Raw genomic sequence first — 25,504 nt, forward strand, 5'->3', positions numbered from 1 at the left:
TCTTTGTTGATTAACAATTACAGGAAAAAGGTGTACTCTATATGCTAAATCTTTATCAAAACTTAATAAACTATAATTTTAGAATATCAGAAAAATTGGAAACTTAATAGTTTATTTCTGCATGAAATACCCATCCCAGAATTAAGTTACTGAAATTATTATTATTGATTTTTGTTTTACACTTATGAAAAATGCGCAAATTACTGCAGTTTTATCCAAACACCATGATGAAAAGAATAGAATAGAGATATCTTGAAGAATTTTGTCTTTTTTTCCTGACATATTCGATCTTATCAGGGTACATAATCTGTAATTTAAAACGCCAGTGTTTATTTAAAGTAACAGGTTTTGCAAAGATTGTGTACTACTTTTTTAGTTTAAAATTTTAATGGGTATATAAATTACAAAGAGTGTTGGAGGGTAAACTGGAAGCTTTACAAAGAGTCTAAAAAAAACAATTTTCTTTCAGATGGTGTAATCATTTTGTGGGGGGGGGGGGTGAGGGGCCCGTAGCTAACTTACTAGCTTACCCCCAAAAGAAGAACTCAATCAATTCAGTAGTTATTGAGATTATAAGAAACCTTACTACTTTATGAAATACTAGCGGTTTCGCCCTCAGCCTCTAGGTTTGATTCAAAAGAAAAATTTTAAAAAATTAAATAGTTGACCCCCCTATTTTAATTTTAGTTTTAAAAAGAAGAAATTTTTTTTGGGGGGGGAGGGGGGATTTTGAATTTTTTTGGGTGTCCCACCCCCCAAGAAAATAGTTCTAAACCTTCCCGGGACCTATGAGAAGCTACCCTGTTAAGGAGAACCCGATCGGTTCAGTGGTTAGCGAGATCCTTCGGTACAAACACACAGACAAATACACACTTTAGTATGAGGATTACTTTGTATTATAGATATGATATGCTAGTTTATTAATTTTAAATTTTCAGTTTTGTGGTATAACTTTAATTCCTTGACAACTTTTTATTCAACATTTAATATTCCTTAGGTCTATTTGAAATACTATACATTCTTAAATATCTTTTTTTATCCTATACTTTTACTTTTGATGGTTTTGATTCTCAGCAGCAAAATTACTCTACAAAAGTAAGTTTTACGCCAACTAACTCCACAAAAATATTTCAAATGGAATTAATTTGCTGAATTACGGCCCCTAAGTACTATAATGTTATCTTTGATTTGATTAAACATTAAATGTTGAAATAACTGAATATAAGTCTCTCTCACCTAAAGAATATGTTGTTGTGTCATTATTTGTTAAAAATTAGGCATACTGCAAAACAAGTTAAATAACACGATTTTAACGTATAGAGGGATTGAACAATGAAAGAAAAATTGACTCTCCTTATTTTCATGTTTCAAAACATCAGGTACCTTAGAGAATTTTGACTTTATTTAAAGATTTAGACTAATAATTTTCGAAACCGATTAATCCACCACAGTGAAAAATTATGCATCGTCTGTATTATAGCCAGTTTTCTATGAATGTTGAAATATAAATAATAATAAAATACCAGTTTTGTTAGAACAGGTCTTCGGTCCCTCGGGGCTAAAAATTGGTTTTAATCTTATTTTTTATTTTAATATCCATGGAAAGCTATCTATAATGTGACGCGATAAATGAATATTATCGTCACAATCTAACATTTTAAAGCTAAAGATTAATTTGATCTTTTATTGGAGTTCCATAACTATCATACATTGCTTAACCCAGCTTAACTAAACAAATTTAATCTGCCTCTCAATCAAAATACTAAATTGTTAAGCTAAATAACAAATATTTTTTTTAGGGGAAAAAATTCTATTCCTATCGACCTATTCCTTTATTCCTGCAATCGATATATTATTACTTGGATGTTGCACCAGATATTTATGTAATCTAATAAAGTGATGCTTGCAGCTGGCTAAAATAAAGATAGAACCTTCACCCCCTTTACCACATCTCCTTCCCTCTACTTGAGGTACGAACTGGCCAATAACAAACCATAATAATAAACTGAATTAACGACAACTTTACCCCTGTCAAAGAATCCACGTATTATATTTCCCTTTATTCCAGCAATTATTATCTTTTTTATGACGTACGTCAACAAGGTTTTAACACCCATAATTAATATGTCCTATAGTTTGATCAGATATAAAATAAATATTGAGAAGGTTTGCTGTAAAAAAAATATTAAATTAGCTCCTAGCAAAATTTTACACCTATTAATTATATTTTAGAGGGTGTCCCTATAAACTATTAGATTTTAATATAATCTAATTATATATTCTTAAAATTAATCATACAACCATAAAACCGCGACTTGCTATCAAAAAAAACAATCTAAAATTATAAATATTTGTAGTAGAGGTTATATTTTTGTGGAGCTGTTTCTCTTTGGAGGGTTATGGTACCCTTATCTAAAATTGTTATAAACCTGCCCTGGATCTATGAGAAACTTTACTGTAAAGGAGAACCATGTCGGTACAGCGGTTAACTAGACCTAAAGCTAAAGACACATTAAGACAGACAGACATCCTGTTATTTTTATACAAAGATTTTTTAGGTTGTATTATATAAATTTAAGAATTCTTAAATGCTTGGCTAATATAATGTTTCGTAACATAGCATATAGTATATCCAACAGTTATAGGTTGATTTGTAAATTAGGCACCTATCAGTTTATTTTGATTTTATAACATTTAAAAGGTTTGTTGTGTATACTCCCCTGGCAAACCTAGACTTGAAGGTTTAATCGACAATATTACAGAAGTGGCCAAAATTGACATTTTATCGAGAAAAAGTATCACAAATTGAAAAAAAAGAAATATTTTACTGGGTTTTTAGTAGCGAAGCTAATCTGTAAACCACTTTGTCTGTCAGTCAGTCGATCCTTTAAGTTATGCATATTCTCTTTCTTTCCTTTTTATTTTTTATGAAAACTGAACATCTGCTATATATTTCACTTTGTCCGTTTGTCTATTTCTTGATTTTTTTGCGTTTCGCTACTTAAGGATGTTGTCATTCTTGTTTTAAATTCATCTTTCGAATAATTTTTTTTTAAGTTGAAAGAAATAATATAAATAAATTACTTTATTAGGTTCCCTATTTATGACTTTTTTCCTCCTTGTTCATTCATGTTTTTTAATCATGAAAAAGTCATTTTGGCAATCTTGCAAATTACCCAAAAAAAATAGATTAGCTATTAATTCATCCATATTGAAAAGTTGTAGCTAGTGTGTTTGTCTGTCTGTCTGTATGTAAGCAAAGGCTTTGTTTACCTAACCAAAGCAATTAGCACGTCTAGTTATTCTTGCCAGATAAGCTTTATTTGAGTCATAAGAAAATATTTTGTATCTATAATGGGATGGTAGTCATCACAAAATCTAATATAACTTCCCCCCCAACTTTTCAAAAATTCTAATTTATGAAATTTATTATGAACATTGGTTATTGATTGTTTCTTAAATAGTCTTGTGTTACACAGTGGAGTGCAGAGGGTTTTGTCGATGGTTTCCACCCCCATTTAGATTTTTTACACCACCTTAAATCCAAAACAACGGTGAATAAACTTATAGTCAACTAGGGAGTTGTTATATTTTTGCCAGAGGGATACAACCCCCTTGGAGTCCACTACTTAAACATTCAACACATATTTATGGTTGGTAAATAATCCTTTATTGTTCTTTTTTGCTTATTTTTACTACGCTAATATTTGTTACATTAAATAAACATATTAAAAAATATCTCAATCGATATAATATTACTTGGATGTTGCACCAGATTTTCGATCTCTAATAAAGTGGGGGGGGGGGTAGAGGGGGTAATCTTTGTATCATATAGGCAAGGACGTCCAAGATTTTAATTTTTTTGGGTGGGGGGTTGAATCATTTAGGAGGGGTAATCACCTCTTTACCCCCTCCCCCCCATTAGACGTGCTTGGTCGCAGCCGGATAAAAAAAGATAACCCTCCAATCAACCCTCATTACCTCATCACCTCCCCACCTACTCGATGAACAAACTGATCAATAAACGTGGACCATTGAAACAACCTAAATTGATGACAAATCTTACCCTGACAATATATCCACATATAATATATCCATTGTCATCTCTTTATATGTACCCACCCACTATTTGTTAATAAAATCTGATGTAAAAACAGTTTAAATGGATTCAAAACAATGATTGATTGATTGGTTTGGTTAGAAAATACAACTTTTTTACTTTTTCTTTCTTTCTTTATATAAGAGCAAAGCTTTTCTTTAATCGGAATTAATAGGTAACAGACATTTAGATTGTAAATAATAAAAACATAACATAAATTTATAAGCGTGAAGAAGGGGAATGTCAAATTTAAATTGGAAGGTATGCTTTCCCCTTTTTTATCCCCTCAAGAAATACAACGCCTGGCAAAATCCTGTGCACTTTACTGCATATATAAGTGTGTAGCAACTTATAATTGTAGCCAAAAGGTATACAAATAATTCATATCTTAATTGGTGCTTTTCGCTCTTTACAAACAGTGGCGTGCATAACGATTTACAAATGGGGGGAGGGGCTAAAACAATTAGGGGGTGGATAAAGGGGTCAAGGCAGGCATTCCCAATTTCAATTTTAAGGGGGTGTGGACTCTTCTCCTTTTAACCTCATAGAATTTATTGATAAAATAAGATTTTTTAAAAGTACCCAAATTAACTAAAGAATTTGGTTCTTTGGTGATGGTCTTTCCCTAAGAAACTCAGATAAAAAAGAAGAAATCAGATTTATAATCCACTATCTCATCCTTTAGGATCCCTGGGTAAAAATAAAGTCAGGGAGGAAGGTGACATTGTGTTGATTATTACAATTGTCCCCAAAGTTTGCATAATTTTTCTTGTTTGTTAGCTCAACAACTTTGGGGACTTTTATTAAATTTTGATTAAGTGGCCAAACATTTCAACCTCTAATTGTAATCAACAGAAGGGTTAATTTTGTGTTTCATCATTGGGAATGTACATCAAAGTATCGCCCATTGTCTTATCTCTTTAGATCTCTGACCTAAAGTGGCTTAATAAAACTAAATTTGGTGTATAGTGAAATAAGAACTGTTGTTTTATGTGTGAAGCCATAATTTTAATTTTATTCACAACAGAATAACTGTAAACAAGTATGACAACATTCATTAAAAGTTTTAAAAGCTATTGATCCATCTCAACCCAAGACTACTTTATCAAACTAACATCTTTGTACAGGCCATATATATATTTCAATAACTAAGGTTATCATTCTCAATCGTCCTGTAAAGGAAAAAACACAAATCCGTAAATAATACATACAAAAAGTCTATTTTTGAAGAATCTGAATAAGATATTTAACGTTTCTTTTTTTCTTTTTGATTTGAAGAATTGTAGAGATGCATCGCATCTTTATAAAAGGTTATGTAATTAGAAATGCTGTTAAAATTAAATTTTCATAATTCATATTAATAAAAACACATACCTATAAACTTTTTTGACATTTTAAACATATTTACACTCCCGCTACATATCTATTTATGGTCTAATAGCAGACCATTTCAAAACAAACAAAAAAAAACAGCTGAAAGAAAGGGTTGAAGATTTTGAATGGGCGTAGCAAGAGGGGATTGTGGTGTGGTTGTTATTTTCATTTTTTTTAAAAACATTGCAACTGCATTTTACATTCTAATATTTAATACAGGGTCAAATTTACGAATATAATATTTTTCTCTAGATAACAAAATCCAAGGGTCATTACTCTGTACTTGCTCTAATGGCACCATTTGAAAATCATTGGGTTGGTGTCCATTAGAAGAAAAATGAATACCTACAGCTTTGGTTGAATTTGGTTTAATGGAACTGTTATGGGCATTAAATCTATCACAAATACGATTTTTTGTTTTGCCAATGTACTGTGGTTTTAGTCTACAATTGCCAGATTGTTTAACACATGTTATACAATAAATTACATTAGAAGATAAACAATTCATACTAGAGAGAATAGGAAACTTTTCATTTGTTGTTGATGATGTTAAATAATTTGCAAATCTGGGTGAATGTTTACAAAGATTACAATTTCTATTACAATGTTTAAAACCAATCTTTTTTCTCTCTGATTTTCGATCATTTAAAACAGGAAGTTTGGCTCGAATTAAATATTCTCTGAGATTTTTTGGCCTAGACCAAGTAATCATTGGTGGGTGGGGAAAAATTCTTTTTAGTCTAGGATTTTTTACCATAACTTTCCAAAATCTAAAAATTATATTTGAAATAGAGGGTAAACGGGGGTCATATTGTAAAGATAAAACTGGGCGTTTTATTTCAGATTGCTTAGCTACTTTTTGTAAAGCAACATTTCTATCAATAATTTTCACTTTATCAAAAGCTTTTGTTATATAATTAACTTTATAACCACGTGATAAAAGCTTTATTTTCAAACAATCTAATTTGTTTAAAAAATCTAAATTTTCACTGCAAATACGTTTTAGCCTTAACGCTAATGAGTAAGGTATATTTTCTGTAATGTGTGAGGGGTGACAGGATAAGGGCGAAAGATAGTTGCATTTTCGCCCCGGTTTCTCATAAAGGTCAGTTTTGATAAAGTTATCCTTTGTCACAGAAATAACTGTATCCAAAAAAACAACGGTTTTCTTGGTGAAATCATAACTGGCTGTAAACTTAAGATATGGATGGAAATCATTTAAATGTTTAATAAATTTTAAAAGCTCATTTTCACTACCATTCCATAAGAAAAATATATCGTCAATATATCTGCGAAAATGTCGGGGTTGTAGGCCTTTCCATCTTTTTAGAGCCAATTGCTCTACACCAGCCATAAATAGACACGCGAACGTCGGGGCGACTCTTGAGCCCATCGCGGTGCCTATAGTCTGTAGATAGAAAGTATTATTAAATACTAAAATATTACACGTAAGGACAAATGTAAGAAGTATAATCAGGAACGATGTTGGTACAGATTTATCTTGTCTCTGGTTCAAAAAGTAGCGGAAAGTCTCTATACCTTGTTGAATTGGTATATTTGTGTATAGAGACTGTACGTCTAAGGTGACCGGAATTGTGCCAGGCGGCTGCGGTCCGGCATCGTTCTCTGACTTAAAAAAACGCAGCATGTCAGGTGTATCTTGCCAGTATGACGGCAGGCTTTTAACAATGTCGTTACTGTGCATGTCAACAAAGTGTGAACAGTTTTCAAAAGTGGTACCAGATGCACTTTCTACAGGTCGCAGGGGGGGAATTTTGTTATTCTGTGGCCACTTCTCTTTGGCCACGTGATCTTTAACAAGACCATAAAGGCGGCCCTCTTTAGGTTCGTCTGGGACCAGCCATTTAGCCTGCTCTTTATCGATCCATTGCATATTAAGAGCATTATTAACTTCACTCTTAAGGTTATCCAAGTCATTAAATAACATCTGGCTAGCTACATTTGGATCTAACTGCTCAAAATACTTGTGCTCTGTACCATCTGGGTCTTTGTGTGTGGCATTCAAAATTGTGTTCATTGAATCCACGTAGTCACAGGTATTCATAACTGCAGAGCCACCTGTTTTATCACAAGCCTTGATAACAATTTTGCGATCTTTTTGCAAAGAAATCAATTGCTTCATGGCTATCTGTTCACGTTCAGGTAGATTTACATGTATCTTGTTGAGATCAGATCCAAGCACGCAGTTAAGAGACCCATTAATGAAGGTGTTGAGTTCAGGTGCTGCAGCATTTGTGGGAAGGTTGGTACCAACAGGTTTCCAAGGTTTTTTCACGTAAGTTTTATCAGGGACAAATTCAGGGTCAGTTTTGTAAAATTCTTCAGTCCATGCCATGGTTCTACGTAGCTTATCAAACCCAGCTATAACATTTGTTGTATTAACTGTTTTTGGGGTGACGCTATAGTTAAGGCCCCTATTAAGCAAACTCTGCATGTCTCTAGACAGAGGAATATCACTATAATTTGTAACAAGAGAATTTCTGAGGCTTTTGTCAATTTTAACTTTTTTGCGTCTATATTTATTTCTCTTAACAAATTTACGAGATTTTTTTGCTGTAGAATCATTATGGCTACAATCTCGCTGTAAAAAGTTCGGTATTTGTCTATTTTCTTTACTTAGGAGGTGACATAATTTCTGTCTATGTTTGTTAGCTACTTGTTTATGTAATCTTGATTTATCACTAGAAATGCGCTCCTCAACAAAAAGGTGTAATTGAGGCTCGTTAATTAAACTATGAAAAGACACTTTTTCCGCCCTTAACTCGTTTTTAAATGTTTGTAAGTGTACTTTTTCATCTTGCAAGCCTAATTTTAAGTTTTCCAAGCTAACAGCTTCTAAATTTTCACTTATTTGTCTTTGTGTATTAACTTGTATTCGCTCATTTAAATTGATCTTAACTTTTGAGTTGTTAGGTACAATTTTTAACTTTATGCAATTTTGAAGGAACCAGATTCTTGACTCCGATTTCACAACTTTATTGATCACTTTATATGTAGAAAAATAACACTTTTTATAGTTCAAGTTTTTAAAGAAAATAGACTCGTCACTATTTATGATTTGAGCAATAGTTTGATCACCAGGTGGGGTAGGTGAAGGTGGTGGGGATATCTGAGAACGTGGAGGAGGAAGGCTAGGTGGTAAGCCCTCCTCAACTCTATTCTGCACTGGATTCTGGTTAGTCATTGTAAGCATTAAAAATTTAAGCTGGGACCAGACTCAAAGATATCCATAGAGTAAAATAGGGGATATCACAAGAAGGATATTCTTCAGAGATCGGAATTGTCATCGTAATAGTTTTAAAAGCTATTGATCCATCTCAACCCAAGACTACTTTATCAAACTAACATCTTTGTACAGGCCATATATATATTTCAATAACTAAGGTTATCATTCTCAATCGTCCTGTAAAGGAAAAAACACAAATCAGTAAATAATACATACAAAAAGTCTATTTTTGAAGAATCTGAATAAGATATTTAACGTTTCTTTTTTTCTTTTTGATTTGAAGAATTGTAGAGATGCATCGCATCTTTATAAAAGGTTATGTAATTAGAAATGCTGTTAAAATTAAATTTTCATAATTCATATTAATAAAAACACATACCTATAAACTTTTTTGACATTTTAAACATATTTACACTCCCGCTACATATCTATTTATGGTCTAATAGCAGACCATTTCAAAACAAACAAAAAAAAACAGCTGAAAGAAAGGGTTGAAGATTTTGAATGGGCGTAGCAAGAGGGGATTGTGGTGTGGTTGTTATTTTCATTTTTTTTAAAAGGAAAGTTACATAATAAACATGGACTTGTGTGAAGAAATAATCATAGAGAAGTTAGTTATGACATCATATAGGTATTCTAAATAATAGAAATCTGCTGTAAAATCGTCGAATTCGAACTGATTTGTTTATTATGGGCTAGAAACATCTAGGGGCTGTATTCAAAGAGTCAGAAAAATAGCCTGAAACTATCAAAACACTATAGATAAAACAGCCTAAACCAATCCCGTGTAGTTTCTCTAAAATTCGGTTTAGTATTTTTATCGCAATATTTAGCTTCTGAAAAAAAACTTTATAAAATAGGACACATTGTTCATAAAATCTTTACAACGCTCAAAAGCAACATTCTTTACAATAATAGCCTAACTATTATACGTCAGGACAGACAAACATATTCTTAAAGTAGAAAATCTTTGCTTTGAATAAAGTAACATTGATTAATTGTAATCATTTAGACAATGCTTGTTTGTTTTTTGCAATGGACGGAGCTTTTATAAAATGACGATAACGTCAGATATTGACAAAGATTTTTGTTCAATTTTCAAGGTAGATTTACGGGTTAAACCATTTTTTAATCTTCATAATAGAAAAAAAACCATATGTCCAATATGTGTCTGTCTGTAGCGCTGAACCAAAATGGATATCCCTTACAGTAAAGCTTCTTACATATAGGTACCTTAACCCTCCTGTAAAACTCAACCGTTGATAAAATTGAAAGTAAACGGTCGAACCCCATACCCTCTACTCTCAGTGCTAGTCCAATTAAAGTAGCATTTTGTTGTTTGAAGCTAAAGATCTAGAAACCTGCTTCTACTTTTCAAGCAAGCTTAATTAACGTCTTTGTTTTAAGCTATTTTTCATACCTCATTCGCCCTCCCCTAGAGGATAGGGGCGAAACAACTAGTATGTTTTTTCACAACATACGGTAAAATCGCCACTAAATAAAATTGAAAGTCAATGGTCGACCCTCTCCCCTCCTTTCAAAAATGCTAGTATAATTCTAAAAACACAATATTGAGCAAGACATTTCTTAAACACCAGGACTTTTGCCACCACGTTTTATAAAATTGCATAAATGCCAAGTGTAATCAAAAATTTTAAAAAAAATGTTAGTTAAACTTTTAGAATAATTATCTATGCCCATTCAATATTTGTGCACAGAACTCCATATTTTTGTATGATTTTAGCTATCAATTGCATATCTTAAAACTTCAATTATTATTCTCTTGTTTTAATTAAAATGTACAATAGACAGTGTTTTTTTGTTTAACATCTTAACTTTTTAAAAAGGGTGCAACTCCAATTTTTTGTGTCTGTCAGTTGCTTAAGATCAAATTCTCTCAATTACTGGTTCTTCTTTTTAGGGTTGTTGTTTATTTTTATCTTTATACAAATATCAAAAACATTTTTTGTGTTTACGTTTATATAGGTATCAGAGACATATTGGAGTACTCTCCCGCAAAGTAATTAAAAATCTGCCTTGGACCTTTGAGAATCTACATTGTAAAGGAGAACCATATCGATTCAGCAGTTAGCGTGATCCTTTGTTAGACAGGATTTTTTTTATATTATACTTCTTTAATTTATGTTTTAAGAAAAAAATTACCTTTTATTTAAGAAAGAAAAATATATTTTAGAAATCTATCTATCAGTTCATGGCTTTAGGCTTAGCCGCTATTTCAAGGCGTCTTCAATTCTCATTTAATCACATGATTATCACAAACCCTTACACTTTGACCATCAAAACTCTGTTGTCATAATGGTCCTTTTACTAATTTATACGTTTTATTATGAAATAGTGTACGCTAAAGTAAAAGATTCTAACGCAAAAGCCTGAAAACTGCCTTAAACCAATATAATAAAAAATGTGGAACATGGGTGCAGCCGTTTACGAAATCTAATTGGATGGATTCCATAGCAGACAGCCACGATCTTTGTCTACATAATAATAAGTTGCACCTGTTTCTAGGCCAAGATAAATCTGGGATCTTAATGGATAAATTAAATGAGATAAATTGATGTAGATCTTAAATGGTTATAAACAAAATTATTATTCCTTCCAAAGATCAAACTATTGGTTGAAAAGTTAAAACTATACTAATTCGAAACCTACCAATCACAATTCAAATTAAGAGAAAACAAAATTTTGAGAAAACAAATAAAATTGCCCTTTCCTTACAGCATTAAACTAATTTTAATTTAATCAATAAAAGACAACCCCATTCTTCAAAACCAACTGATTACTTAAATCTTTCTGCATCAAATCTTTGACTGTCCTGGTGTATTATTCATTTTTAGATTCCTTGTCTATTGCCAACGCTGTTATAGCTTCTTCATTGGAAATTTGGAGGATATAAAAACAAGGATAATCAAATCCATAAAAACATTATTTGAAATACAAGTCATTTATTGCATCATATTGTAGTCAACTATATATAGTTAAATTAAAAAATGCAAGATCAATACCAGTTTTGTAGGATGTTTATTTTCTTGTTCGCCAAAAATTGTCTATAAGATGCAATACAAGTTTTTTCAGTATTGCTAAGAACCGGTTTTAATCTATTTGTTGGTCGCGAAGCCATACTGGAAATTAATTCTGTTTATAGAAATTAATCTTTCAAACGTTTTTGTGACCTATTAAATAAAGAGAGGGGTAGGTTTCTGGTAAAATCCGTAAAGGTTATGTGTTATAAGTAAAAAATAGTAGAACGATAAAAAATTATGTTAACTTTTTTTTCATATTTTGTCTATAGTTCTTTTCAATAAGAAACACACATATTTAGTGAATATTATCGTTCTACTACTTTTTTTAAGCCTTAAAACACACACCTTTACGGATTCTACCAGAAACCTACCCCTTTCTTTCTCCAATGTCCTTTATGTTAAACCTTTTAGAATTATTTTATTATAACCAAATTAAGTCTGTTATATAAAGTAGTATGATTATTTTTGTCTAAAGTTTAATACTTCAATAACTACTAAAACGATAGAGTTCTACATTTTTTAAAGAAGCTTCACATAGGTTCCGAGAAGTTTTTAGGCTATTTTAAGTCTTGGGAGGGTGTTAGGCTAGTTTTATGCAACTTTCTAATCTACTTGAACAAAGAGTCTAGGGTCGAAGATATAGGTCTATTGTATTTTATTTCCTAACAAAAAAAAGAAGTACAAAGCAAATTATAGAGTAGCTATGCCGACTCCTAATTGATTTTGATATCCCGGTCATTTATAAAATTGATACCAGATTGTTTTTCGCTGCTGGTTAATTTGAGGATATTAGGCAGGGATACAGGGATAGAACTTTGGAGAACATTAATTACTCCCCTCATAGTAAAATGTATATGTTAATGTTAATGTCGTGTGGGTGAGTTGCACCTGGACTGAACAGTCAACTTGTCAACTCAAGGCCAGACTCTTGGTCCTTCACCTCATACCCGTGGTACAGTACATTACAGACAACCAACCCTTTGATTGCACGATCTTTGTCTGGAGATCCTAACTGTGCATGGTAGTGAGTTGCGCCTGTTTGGGGCCAAGGCATTCCCCCTACTCAAACTCTTTGATGTCCTGTGCCAAACAGAGCAGGTAGGTACCATTTTTAACGTCTTTGGTATGACGCGGATTCGAGTTTGCATCCTTCTCATCATTTTCCCTTGACACTTTAATTAGGGCTTGTGGGTAATTTACACGTCAACCTTATGGATGGTGAGTTAAGGTTTCGTGATTTTTTTGTCATGATATTATTGCGACTTTTAATGCAACCAAGGCACAGGACGTGGCGCTGTTTTGACAACGACACAATGAAGTCACATCAAATCCTAGGGACTTCTCAGTCAACCTAGTATTTAAGGATGACTCCCAGTAGATGAACTAACAAACGCCACTAACACACTAGCCAGCTACTACACAATGCTAGTCCACAGGGACTTTTCAGTCAACCTATGACTGAGCAAAGTTTTTCGATCACTAGTGTACCATGCCAAGGACCACCTATGCATACCTGATTTAGGGCTAAGGCTTCCCCCCTACTCTTACTCCAAATCTCTAACGCCTGAAAGAGCAGCAGTAGGTACTAATTTTACATCTTTAGTATTGATGCGGTCTGGGGACTCGAACCCGACACCTCCCCAACAGATAAGCGGACGTTAAACCACTGAGCCATATCTGCGGGTTAGTAAAATGTATATACATATACATTGTTGTTATGATAGGGAAAATTTTCATCATGTCAATTTAGGTTTTTTAAAAACTACACAGTAATTGGTCAGAAGAAGGGAAGGGGATTGGGTAAAGAAGGGGGATCGTTATTTTAGCCAGCTACAAGTTTCACTTTATTAGAGGACATGATAATCTGGTGTAAGATACATGCAATAATAGATCCATATTTAAGGGAGTAAATTTTATCTTCTTTACTACGCTCAAATATCGGCCATCACGCGTTATACTAAAGATGTTAATATGGTATATACTGCAACATGTGATATTATGAATAAGATTTGGGAAGAATGTCTTTGCCAAGCAAAAGGGTTATTTATCACTATTGAACTGAAAGGACTTGATAATCAAAGGCACGGTGGTATCACGACTATTATCAAAAATATTTATCTTTGATATTCCTCTCCCTTCCTGAATCTAGAAGGCCATTCCCAAAAATAATCAGTCACAATAAAATTGCATCAAAGTTTAGACCTTGAAATGTTAAAAATTCTAAAGTGATATTTTAAATAGAATTAAACTATCATAGAAAGATGAACTGAAATTAGTTTCCGAATGTGAACACATTTTCCTAGGTGTTTCCCAATCCTATCTTAATATTTGCTACTAGCTAAAAAACCTTCAAACTTCAAAAAAAAATCAAAATTTGAATATATTAACGATTTATACATTATACATTCAAAGTTTTAATTTTTCAAATTTTGATTTTTTTTTTTGGAAGTTTGGAGGTTTTTTAACTAGTAGCAAATATTGAGATAGGATTGGGAAACACCTAGGAAAATGTGTTCACATTCGGAAACTAATTTCAGTTCACCCATAGAAAGTATCTATTATTAGACGCGAATAAAGGGATAAGTCAATGAGGGATAAATTGATCTCTTCATACTAAGGGTCTCAAAACCAATCATTCACTCTTCTAGTTTATACATGATTCTATTTAGAAACCTTTGGAGAACTTTTAAAAATAGATTTTTGTGCTTTTTGGTATATGGTTTCAAAAATAGAGAGAAAAAAAATTTAGTACATTAAATATTTCTATATGAGCTTCTAAAAGATATAAGATCATATCAGATCTATAGTATAGAGACAACTACCTCCCTTCCTTATTCAATGACCTTTTTCGTCTGCTTCTAAATTATTTTTGCTACTTGGCTGTGTTAATATAAGCGACACCATTGGTTGATTTTTAATGACCCAATAGAAAGGGTACTGTGATGGGGAGATACAGTTATTTAACCTTTTCTCCCTCTAGTGTTTTACTCTAATGTCAGGAGTAATTTATACGCGTTTAATCTATCTCTGTATCGCTGAGAGCAGAAATCGTGCTGATGTGTTTTGTGCTTAAAGGGAGTGTGAACGTAAAAATTTCTCATCTGATTATCAAATCTTAACATTTACTAAGCACATTTCCCTACAATGATCAACCAAAAATGTCCTATTCACAAAAATATCCAGAAATAATGCCTTGATTTTATGGTATTTTGAGAGGGAAAATGGAAAAAACAGGGAAAATCTGAACGTTTTTGTTTCTTATAATGTTTGTAGGGATATTTAACTTGTCATATATAGTTGAAACAATTTACTTACTGTTAAGGATTTATTTTATGCTATAAAATTGCCAATTCGTTTTTTTATAACGTAGTAATTAGGTAATAAAGACATATTTTAAATTCGTATTATTGACAAAAAAATACCTCACTGTCTACAAAGGGTTGAATCTCATAGGTTATATAAAATAATAATATCCTGTTTTATTGTGTTAAACAATAAATAACCCACTTTGGAGAATTAGTTTACACTTTTATCAGACTGTATATAAAGAAATATTGCGTCTTTATTATTTACAAATTTGTAATTAAAGGTGGGCGAGAGATGGGCCATTTAAAGTTAATTGGATACTAATAAAAAACCTGTTTCTGGCTTTGTTATTGTATTTGGTTTTCAATAAAAAAATATTGCTTATTTTATCAATTTCTAAGTAACTATACATTGGATTAAAGCAAGGATTATGTTAAAAGTCAGCTTAACTGTTAGGAAAAATCTAGAACTATGTGAAAAAGTTTAATTTTAGCTATAATGGGAGAAAAAAGCAATTTAATGCACATTTTATATAATACGGAAAATTTCTTCCCTTCCCCGTACCTTATAAAAATCGTCGGAAAAAGCCGTTTTTTAAGCAAACAAAAGCGCGTTTTGCTCTATCTGTGAGATATTATGAATGAGATAATGTTAAGATTTGATATTAAGATGAGAAAAATTTACGTTCACAGTCCCTTTAAACTAAATAGGAACATATTATTCTATTATATAAAGTATTAAAAAGAATTTGTCCGCAAAGATCAAAATGACTAATAAACCGATTAAGTTCTCAATTTTAATTGGATTGTTTAAACCTATTTTATTGCGATTTCTTAAAACTTCTCGTCTTTTAAATTAAAAAGTTCTGATACAAATTTATTTAATTTAAACAATTTTAAAGTAACATATTTAAGACCTTTTAAATCCATTTTTTAATTTGACCATTTTTTATAAAAATGTATTTCTTTTAGAAAAATAGATTTTCATTGGTTTATATTAGGGAAATGATAAAGTTATTTTTTTTATAAGCGTAGTTACTCTTTAAATATAGTCATTCTGTCAATTTATCCATTAAAGTTAAGAATTCTAGTTTATAGTTTAATCGTAAAATAAAATACAAAACCCAAATAAATATTCAAACAGCAATTTAATATTTTACAGTCTTTTACTTTTTTACATGCCTAAACTCAAAATCAAAAAAAAAATTTATACGTTTTTTAGTTACTTTCCTTGTGGTTATACATATTGTTCCTTTTCCCCTAATAACAAAAGCTTGTACTATACCTGTATTAAATGCTTACTATACAAAATCATGATTTTGTGTATTGAATTACTATTTCACACAACAAATGCAAAAAAATAACTAAATTTCAACTTGACAGACAAATTATTTCAGAGATGCTTCGATTTTTTAGTGCTTAACCTCAAATTTTCAATAGATCCAAGAAGCACCCCATCCCTCCCTATTATTATCCATAGTTATTTTTCCATATGTACCTCTTGTAAGTGACTTTAACCCTGTGGGACCTATACCTGTGGTGCTCTAACCCTGCGAGGCTACCCTTTATACAATTCAACCTAACCAAACTTAAAGTATTAAGCAAACAAAATAAAATATCCTAACCACCTTATTTTCAATTGAACTTTAAAAATGAAGGTGTGAGGGGTTTCTTGCTCTGCTAAACACTTTAAGGAAAACCGCCAATTTTTTAAAATCATCTAGATTTAAAGGGTACAACAAAAAATGATGATGACTTTTACATTTTTATATTATTCTTCCTGCTCAAATTATTTTATTATCATTTTACTTTTTTGTCAGATTTAGCTAAGATGCCGTCGAGGGTGTCATTTATCTAGTAGTCTTAATTTTAACAAAGTACATCCCTTATGACAATGGCCGATTAACTGATGTACATCCTTAATGATGATACAGTGATACACGGAATTACCCCTTCTGTATATTACAATTAGTGGTTGAAAACTTTGAACACTGAACTAAATGAACCAACCAATCAAAATTTGATATAAGTCCTCAAAGTTGTTAGGCCAACGAATAAGAAAACGCTATTTTAAAGTTTAGAGACTAGTGTAAGAGCCCAATGTCTCCTCCCTCCCCCCTCTTGACCACTGCCTAGAATCTAAGGGCTAAAAGATTAGTTTTTGTATATTTTATTTGAACTTTCCTTTAAAATGTTGGGAAAACGCCTTGGTTTTGTTCACCATTTCAGGGTTTCAACTTTGGGAACTTTATTGAATTTTGATTGGTTGGTTCATTATGTTGAGTGTCCAAACGTTTTAACTAATAATTGTAATCTACAGAAGGGTTTATTTTGTGTACGATCCTAAGGATACGCCATTGTCTTATCTTTCATATCCCTACAAAATTTTACTTGTGCGATGGTATTTTTGTTCCCTACACAAAGTACTTTTCTTTTAATAGTACTGCCCAAGAAATTCATAAGTATATTTAGGGTGTCCAAATTGGCCAATCCTTCGGTATATAGGAAAACACCAACTTTGTTTATTGTCCTCTATATAAGGATTGTAATTATATTACACCAAGTATCATGTTCAAATAGGATATTATCTGCCATAGGTAGCGAAGAAACAATCTATAATACAAAGTAGAATAAAGTCTGTCTGTCTGAAGCTTAGGATCTCAGTAACCTGAACATATATACCTACTGTTCCTGTGGTGGTTTAAAGCTATTTGTGTAGTTTAAGAATAATTTCTTCTCAAAAATTAGGGGAAACCAAAATTTAATGAAAATAGTTGCGTGTTAAAAGCACGAAACACAGACATTGTTTGTTGATTTGGACAGGGAAAAAAAATCCCTCACCCTATTTCAGGTAAGTTAAAGTTTTATAAATCAAAGTATAGGTGGGGAGGATACTTTAATAATATTTGTAATAGGTATAGATGTATAACCCAGACAACTACCTGGCCACTTTTTTGAGGACCTTTTTCGTCTGCTACCTTAGCCCGTGCATTCGTCACCTCGGGGCTAAAAAAACTGGTTTTGTATCTTATAATTGTATATTCTATGCCCGCGGAAAGCGGTTTATAATACGATGAAAAAAATAACTATTCCGCTGTTTTCATATCTGAATGACCGCAGCCTCTATTCCAAATTAGGCTTACAAGCTAAATTTTCTTCTGTTTATGTATCCCTGTCAGAATGTCCGCAGCCTTTATTCCATATTAGGCTTATAAGCTAAATTTTCTTCTGTTTACATATCCCCGTCAGAATGTCCGCAGCCTCTACTCCAAATTATACGTACAAGCTAAATTTTGTTCTGTTTATGTATCCCTGTCAGAATGTCCACAGCCTCTACTCCAAATTATGCTTACAAGCTTAATTTTCTTCTGTTTATGTATCCCAGTCTTAGTGTCCACAGCCTCTACTCCAAATTAGGCTTACAAGCTAAATTTTCTTCTATTTATGTATCCCAGTCTGTATGCCCGCAGCCTCTATTCCAAATTAGGCTTACAAGATAAATTTTCTTCTGCTCATCTATTCCTTTTCGAATGTATGCAGCCCTTACTCCAAATTATTCGTAAAAGCTAAATTTTCTTCTGTTTATGTATCCCTGTCAGAATGTCCGCAGCCTCTACTCCAAATTAGGCTTACAAGCTAAATTTTCGCCTACACGTTAAATTTGTAAGTGTTTCTATAAACAGGTAGATGTTACTTTTTTTTATTACCTGAACGGGGAGGCTGTTTATTACACTAGTTCTCAAAGTTTCATAATATTGTTTTTTTTTCGTTGGCTTAACAACTTTGGGGCAAGTTTAATGAACTTTGATGGGTTAGTTCATTAAGTTGAGTCTAAAAAAACGTTTAATTCTTAAAATTGTAATCTAAAGAGGGGTTCATTTTTTGTATTATCATGGGGTCTGTTTTTCAATTTATCTCACATTGTCTTATCTTTTCAAATCAGTTCTCATAAATCTTATCATTAAGATGAGGGAAAGAATGATTGGAAATCTTTATAAAAGTAACATGATGTTTATGTGTCTATGTTTGTATATGAGGCTTAAAATCTCGCTAACCTCTGGACTGACATGGTTCGCTTTTGTAGCAAAGCTTTGTATATATCGAGGGAATGAAAAGTATAGAGTCGACTACACTCCACTTCCTCGGGAGGCCTCTAGGGGCTTAATCGCAGGTTGATTTTATACTGAAATTGCCTGATCTAGTCTTGCAACGCTTCTATGATTATACTTATCCTTGTTAATGTTTTTAATTTTTGAAAATTTTGTTTCATAGTTGAAACGTCTTTTGATAATAATAATATAGGTTGATATAATATTATTAGGCCTAGGCTAAAATAGCTTTATTCTTCACTCTTAAGGAGTAAGTTTTAAAATAACAAGGATGACAACATTCATGGAAGCAAAGCAAGATTAATCTTATTAGATTGAAAATGTATATGAAGGACAAATAGTCTTATTATTTTTTAACATTGACATACATTTTGCAAAGTTTATGCCGACTTTTTGATCCATACAATGAAGTTACAGGATCTCTCTGTGGTGGGTGTCTGTCTATCTGTACAAAAGGATCCCGCTAATCGCTGAAACGATTTGGTACAGGTTAGCTTCACATTAGTCCTTGAAAGGTTTATAACTATTTTAGGGGAGGGCACTACCAACCCCCCGAGAAAAATTGCCATATGAAAAAAAATTACAACCCCCCCTCCCTCCCAAAAAAATGTATTTTATTTTCAAAACGTAGCTATGCCGTTAGTATGTCATAAATTGATCATATTATATGAAACTTTAATCTTTAATAGCATATGTTAATACTTCTAGAGACCTATAACACCAAAGTAACACTATGTTAATAATAATCGGGCTACGCCTTTAGCATCCAGGGGATCTTTATTGGAATGATGGAAAAGAGCCTAAAACTATCCAAAGAAGAAATCTAAAAAAGCTCAAACCATCCCAGGATCTATGTGAAGCTCTCCTGAAAGCGAAAACTAAATCGGTAAAGTAGTCTAAATCTAATTAAACTAAAGACAAATAAAACCTTACTACTATATTAGAATCTAATGTAGTTATGTTTTTCTCATGCAAACAAACACTTTTGTTTAAATACTCTTATTAGTTGTTTAAAAAAGCACTTTTTTAATTTTTGGCATTTTAAGAAATGGTTCAAGGTGTGAAAAAACACATGTTATGTTTTATTATTTAATACAAAAGCTTCATGGTTATGTATACAGGTGGTAAAAAATTGCGCAATGGCATTTAGTAATATTTGTATTTGTGTTTATGTTCTTCCTTAAGTAAAAAAAATACTCCAATGGATATTTCTTTTCTGAATAGGTGAACCTAATTGATCCAGCGGTTTCCGAGATATTTTTGCACAAACACACAGACATATAACCCTATATAATGCAATAAAAATAGTCAAAAATGAAAACCATTATATCATGAACTTTTGAATAATTAATGGTTTTTAAATATCACCATTACATGGCATTCAGTGTAATATGTATTATGTATAGCCTAGGTTAAGTTAGGTAATGCGAGTTTAGCCATTCAATAGCCAACACGGTTAGGGCTCGCTGCGGGCCTAAAATGTTGGTCATATTAATTACTTAATTTTATGGTACTTTAGCTATAAAAATTAAATTACATTGTCTACCATGATATAAAGCCTTGGTCATGCGCGCATGATAATAGACACACCCTACCCTCAAGGCTCTATCCAGTGTCATTTAGCTGCGGTAATGTGACATCACAATAATAAGCTATACTTAGTTGAAATTATACTGATATTCTGTGGTATTGTACAACTATAGTACAAGCGTCGCAACTATTCACTCTGATTACCTTTTCATCATATCTAGACGTTTTTTAGGAACACAGCTACTCTATAATATCATTTTGTATATTGTTTCAATGTCTCACATATCTTGTTTATTGACAATTTTAAAAAAATTAACATTTCAGTCGGTAAATTTTTATAAGAAATATGTCAGATTTGAATGAAGAATATTTAATAGTATTGGTTTAGGTTGTTATGCAAATTATGAACATATTTACTTTTGTTTTGAGCATTAAATAGAAAAAAATAAATATGAGAAAATTTTCGTAATTAACTATCTGAAATTATAATGCAAGATAATAATACCATTATTTTTGCTATTATCTAATTTTTATTTAACTAGCGGCTACGCCTCTAGTGGAAACTCAAATGTTTTTGTGGGGGGGAGGGGGGTGTAAACACTCCATCTAACCTATCCAAAACAGTTATAAACCTTCCCTAGACCAGCTTCGCTGTCAAGTAGGACCATATCGGTTCTGCAGTTAGCAAGATCCTTTACAACACACGGGCACACACACACACATACCTTGTTACTTTTATACAAGAATAAAATACTTAATTATATATTTATAAAACTCAAAAAACTGTTATTTTTTCAAGAAAAATATGGGCAAATTTACCTCTTTCTATGTTTTTCATTCCAAATAAGGTTTGGGGTATGAAGTAATCTGGGCTTTTTGTAACATTATTTGGATTTAGATTAAGTCATCAGAAAGCATTGTATGTCTACACGCACAAAAATGTTAAAAATACAGGGTGCGCGCCAAAAAAATCCAAAATGTATAAAATCTCCCAAAAAAATATTCGGTGCCATGGAATATTTCAAAATATTTTTTAATTAGATTAAGCCATCATTATAAAGCATTGTATTGTAATCTTAACAAGTAGAACTCAAAATACATTTATTTTCTTCTGTAATTCAAATACACTAAGAAATTTAAGTAAGAACCACCCTGTATTACATTTATTTATCATGTTTGTTGATTTAAAGCGGACTATTTATGTCAAACATGACATTTCCATGGAAATTTATATCATATTATTCAAATATTATGTTTTTAACAAATATTGTACCATTTATTTGCATGTTATCATTACTGTAGATAGGCAGATATATCTAGATCAGGGTGGGAGGGGATTTTGGGCTGTTTATTACACATTATTATTATCTTATTTGTTATTCTTTTACAACTTTGAGAACTTTTATTTTATTTTGATTGGTTGGTTTATTAAGTTGAGAGTCTTAACTTTTCAAAACCTAATTGTAATTTACATAAAGGGTAAATTTGTGTCTATTGTTTTATCCATTTAGATCCCTATATTTATATAGGCAGAATGATAGCTTAGATGTATAAGCTGCTGTAATATCAGACGCATTGAATTAATAGTAATAATAGAGGGAATAATGTGGCCAATAAAGAGTTTAAACTCGTTATATTTAGGACTTATATGCAAGGGCCTGTTAATTTACATGTCTCAAGCTAAAGATTTTGAAATTTGTTGATCCAAATACTTTTCAGGTAAGCTTCATGAATATCATGTGTTGGTTTTAATCTATTTTCCTGACCTCTTCCACCCTCACCTAGTTGCTAGGGACGAAGCAACAGGTAATATTAAAAAGATAAATCATATACATACCCAAAGCCATAGTCGCAATCTCAGCTGCATGTTTGTTTCCATTCTTGACAGGCAATCCAGAGGCCACCATATAACTGTCATTGATAGTTTCCACCTAAGGAGTAAATGATATGTTATTACTTGCACCAGATTGGCATGTACTCTAAAGAATTGACACTCCCAGCTGGATAAAATAAAATAAAAGCATCCACCACCTTTACCCCATCCTTTTCCCACTTACCGGATAAACAAACTGACTAATAAATTAGGCCAATTTAAGCAACCTTAATTGACTAAAAATTTTGTCCTGTCAATATATATCCATGTATTCTATATTCATTTAAGTAGTACAATTAATCATTAAAAGGTATTGTTAAAATGTAGTTACTTCCGTTTTGTAGTCAATTATATTTTAACTTTAGGTTAGAAACCTAGCTTTATTGTAAAAAGTATTTTTTTAGTTCAATGCAAAGGTAAAACTGTAGAATAGGCATAGCATGAAAGAAAACCGAATATACTATTAATGACTATAAATTCTTGATTCAAAAAGTTAATATAGTGTGATAACAAACAGACATACAGACAGGTAAAGCTATATAAAAAGCAATGCTACTAAATTTTTACCTTATAAACATCGTATCTATCAATCCTAGCATCAAAAAGCTTGTACAGCGAGTTTAACAGCGTTACCACCTTAAAAAATATATGTTTAGTTGAAAATGAAACTTATCTTTTTATGTGAAGTAGTGCAGGGAGGGAGGGAGGGGTTATTGGGCTGTTTATTATTCTTGTCCCCAAAAGTTTTATAATAACGTGCTCTTATTCGTTGGCTTAACACTTTGGGGACTTTTATTTACTTTTGACTGGTTGGTCCAGTAAATTGAGTGTCCAAACGTTTCAACCAATAATTGTAATCTAAATAGGTTTAGTCTTAAACACAGTAATAGTGTCTGACTGATTATGACGTAACAAAAAAAATTAGCCAATGAAAGGCCACTATAAATTTTACCATTGGTCAATAACGGCCTCTCATTGGCTAATTTTTTTGTTACGTCATAATCAGTCAGACACTATTACTGTGTTCTTAATGTTACAATAATATAATTATTTAAACTTTTAGAGAAAAAATATTTACCTCCATTGGAGTACTTTCAGCAGCTAGCTCATGAAACTCTACAATATCACTGAACAAAAACATTTATTAATGCATCCATTTAGTAGAAGAGAGTCTATTTTTGGTAGGGTTAATATTAGAAAACTATTCCACTAATTTTAATAACTTTCTTTTGGAACAATAATAGTTAAATTTGGGGCAAATTCCTAACTTAACGTTAACATTAACTTCTGACTAAGTATAAAAATATGGGCTATATGGATCAATAAAATTGGATAAAGGACTGTGTAATTAAATTCAGAATTATTCTTCTCTTAATGAAAACATATTTAATCATTATGTAAACTGAGGTGAATTCTTTAAAAAAAACTTTTGCCCCACTAAAATCAGTTTGTCCCACTAAAATTTTATTGAGGCAAAACTATCCCCTCTAAATTTTTAGTTTGCCTCGCTGATTTTAGTAGGCCAAACTGATTTTAGTGGGGCAAAAGTTTTTTTAAGAATTCACCTCTGGTTTCAAAATTCAATGCAAGCCGCGTCCTAAAAAACAGACGATTTTTAGGCATATTTTTCTCCATTTATCTTTCCCTAAATTCATCTTTTAAGGATAGATATATTTTAGCCTAAAGCAAAGTTTTTCATGATTTTATTTCTCGATTCCTTACATGATTAAACTTATATCATATTATCAAAACGCAGGGATAGTTACTCTGAAGAACAAATTTTTAGAAAAATTTATTAGATCTATTTAATTAAGGATAATTTATTAATTGTATGCTTAAACAAGTCGACTTTTCTTTAAGTCGAAAATAATTATTTTCATTTAGAAACCTTTGTCTGCTAGATAACGCTTTTCTAATGATGAAATTGGTACTAAATATTTGTCCTATTACACAAAGTAGTAAAGTTTTTGTCTGTTTTAAGATTTCGATAATGACCGAAACGATTAAGTTCTCCATTTAATGAAAGCTTCATATTTGAAATAGGCAAAGAAATTTTAAAATCAGAGTGAAATAGATTTTTTAATTTAAAATATTTTCTGTAATAATTTCCGTGCTCATATAATTGATTATAGTTCTACTAATGAATTATCAGTAAATTACATGTAAATTAATGACGGAGTTTTTAAAATAATGCGAAAGCAGTAAAGGTTTTTTTTATACAGAGAATATATAAAAATTTATATACACTTTAAAAATAAAGATAGAATAAAGTGACTTTATCATATAGAAGTTTTGTTCCAAAGACACCACTTTATTTGAAATGGTAGGCAGCTAATGCTAATCAAGATAGATCTAAATATACAGATATTACAAAATTTAGTAAAATCTCAATTATATTTTTTTAAAGCCTAATATAGTTAAAAAGAGGCATGGTATCTATTGATCCTCCTATATAGGCTGTGTATAGGCATAGTATGCTTTCATAGAGACAAGTTATAATGTAGAAACACTTAAATTAATCATATTCAGCCAAAAGGCAAATGGGAAGCTTATAATATTTAAAATTTGTTTAGATTGGGGGAAGGGGGAGGGAGTTTGAAATCATCTACTTTCTAATAAAATTTTACTTTTATTTGTTGTGCAGCTACTCAAAGACTTTATTATTAACTAATTGCTTCGCCCAATGCCTCTAACCACAATTTATAAAAAATAGAAAAATCTATTAAGACCAGCAGTTTCCGAGATTTTTAGCTGCAGACAAAATTACATTTTAATGACAGGTTACTTTTTTAACATAAAACTAATTCAGATTTAAAGTACCCAAAGTTTTGGGTATCAGTGAAATTTACATTTTACTTTCTACCTACATTGGTCGGCTATCGCGCCCTGGTTTATCTGACTGCTAAATTTGCTAAAATTTCTTCGC

At 31.5% G+C, this 25,504-nt stretch overlaps 1 protein-coding gene across 5 annotated transcripts in view; it reads right to left on the minus strand.

Annotated features, from left to right (window-relative positions):
- Positions 1-25,504, minus strand: part of LOC145314044 (uncharacterized) — a 117,028-nt gene that overhangs the window by 41,685 nt on the left and 49,839 nt on the right. For all 5 annotated transcript variants that reach the window (XM_080153780.1, XM_080153777.1, XM_080153779.1 and 2 more), the window contains 3 exons: positions 23,657-23,705; positions 23,146-23,214; positions 22,543-22,636 (listed from right to left, as the gene is read on the minus strand). In XM_080153780.1, the coding sequence (XP_080009906.1) occupies positions 22,543-22,636; positions 23,146-23,214; positions 23,657-23,705 (212 nt within the window). The remainder of the gene's footprint in view (positions 1-22,542; positions 22,637-23,145; positions 23,215-23,656; positions 23,706-25,504) is intronic.

This window comes from Acartia tonsa, chromosome 3 (genome assembly GCF_053477335.1).
Source record: "Acartia tonsa isolate MP-2025a chromosome 3, ASM5347733v1, whole genome shotgun sequence".
NCBI classification, from domain to species: domain Eukaryota; kingdom Metazoa; phylum Arthropoda; class Copepoda; order Calanoida; family Acartiidae; genus Acartia; species Acartia tonsa.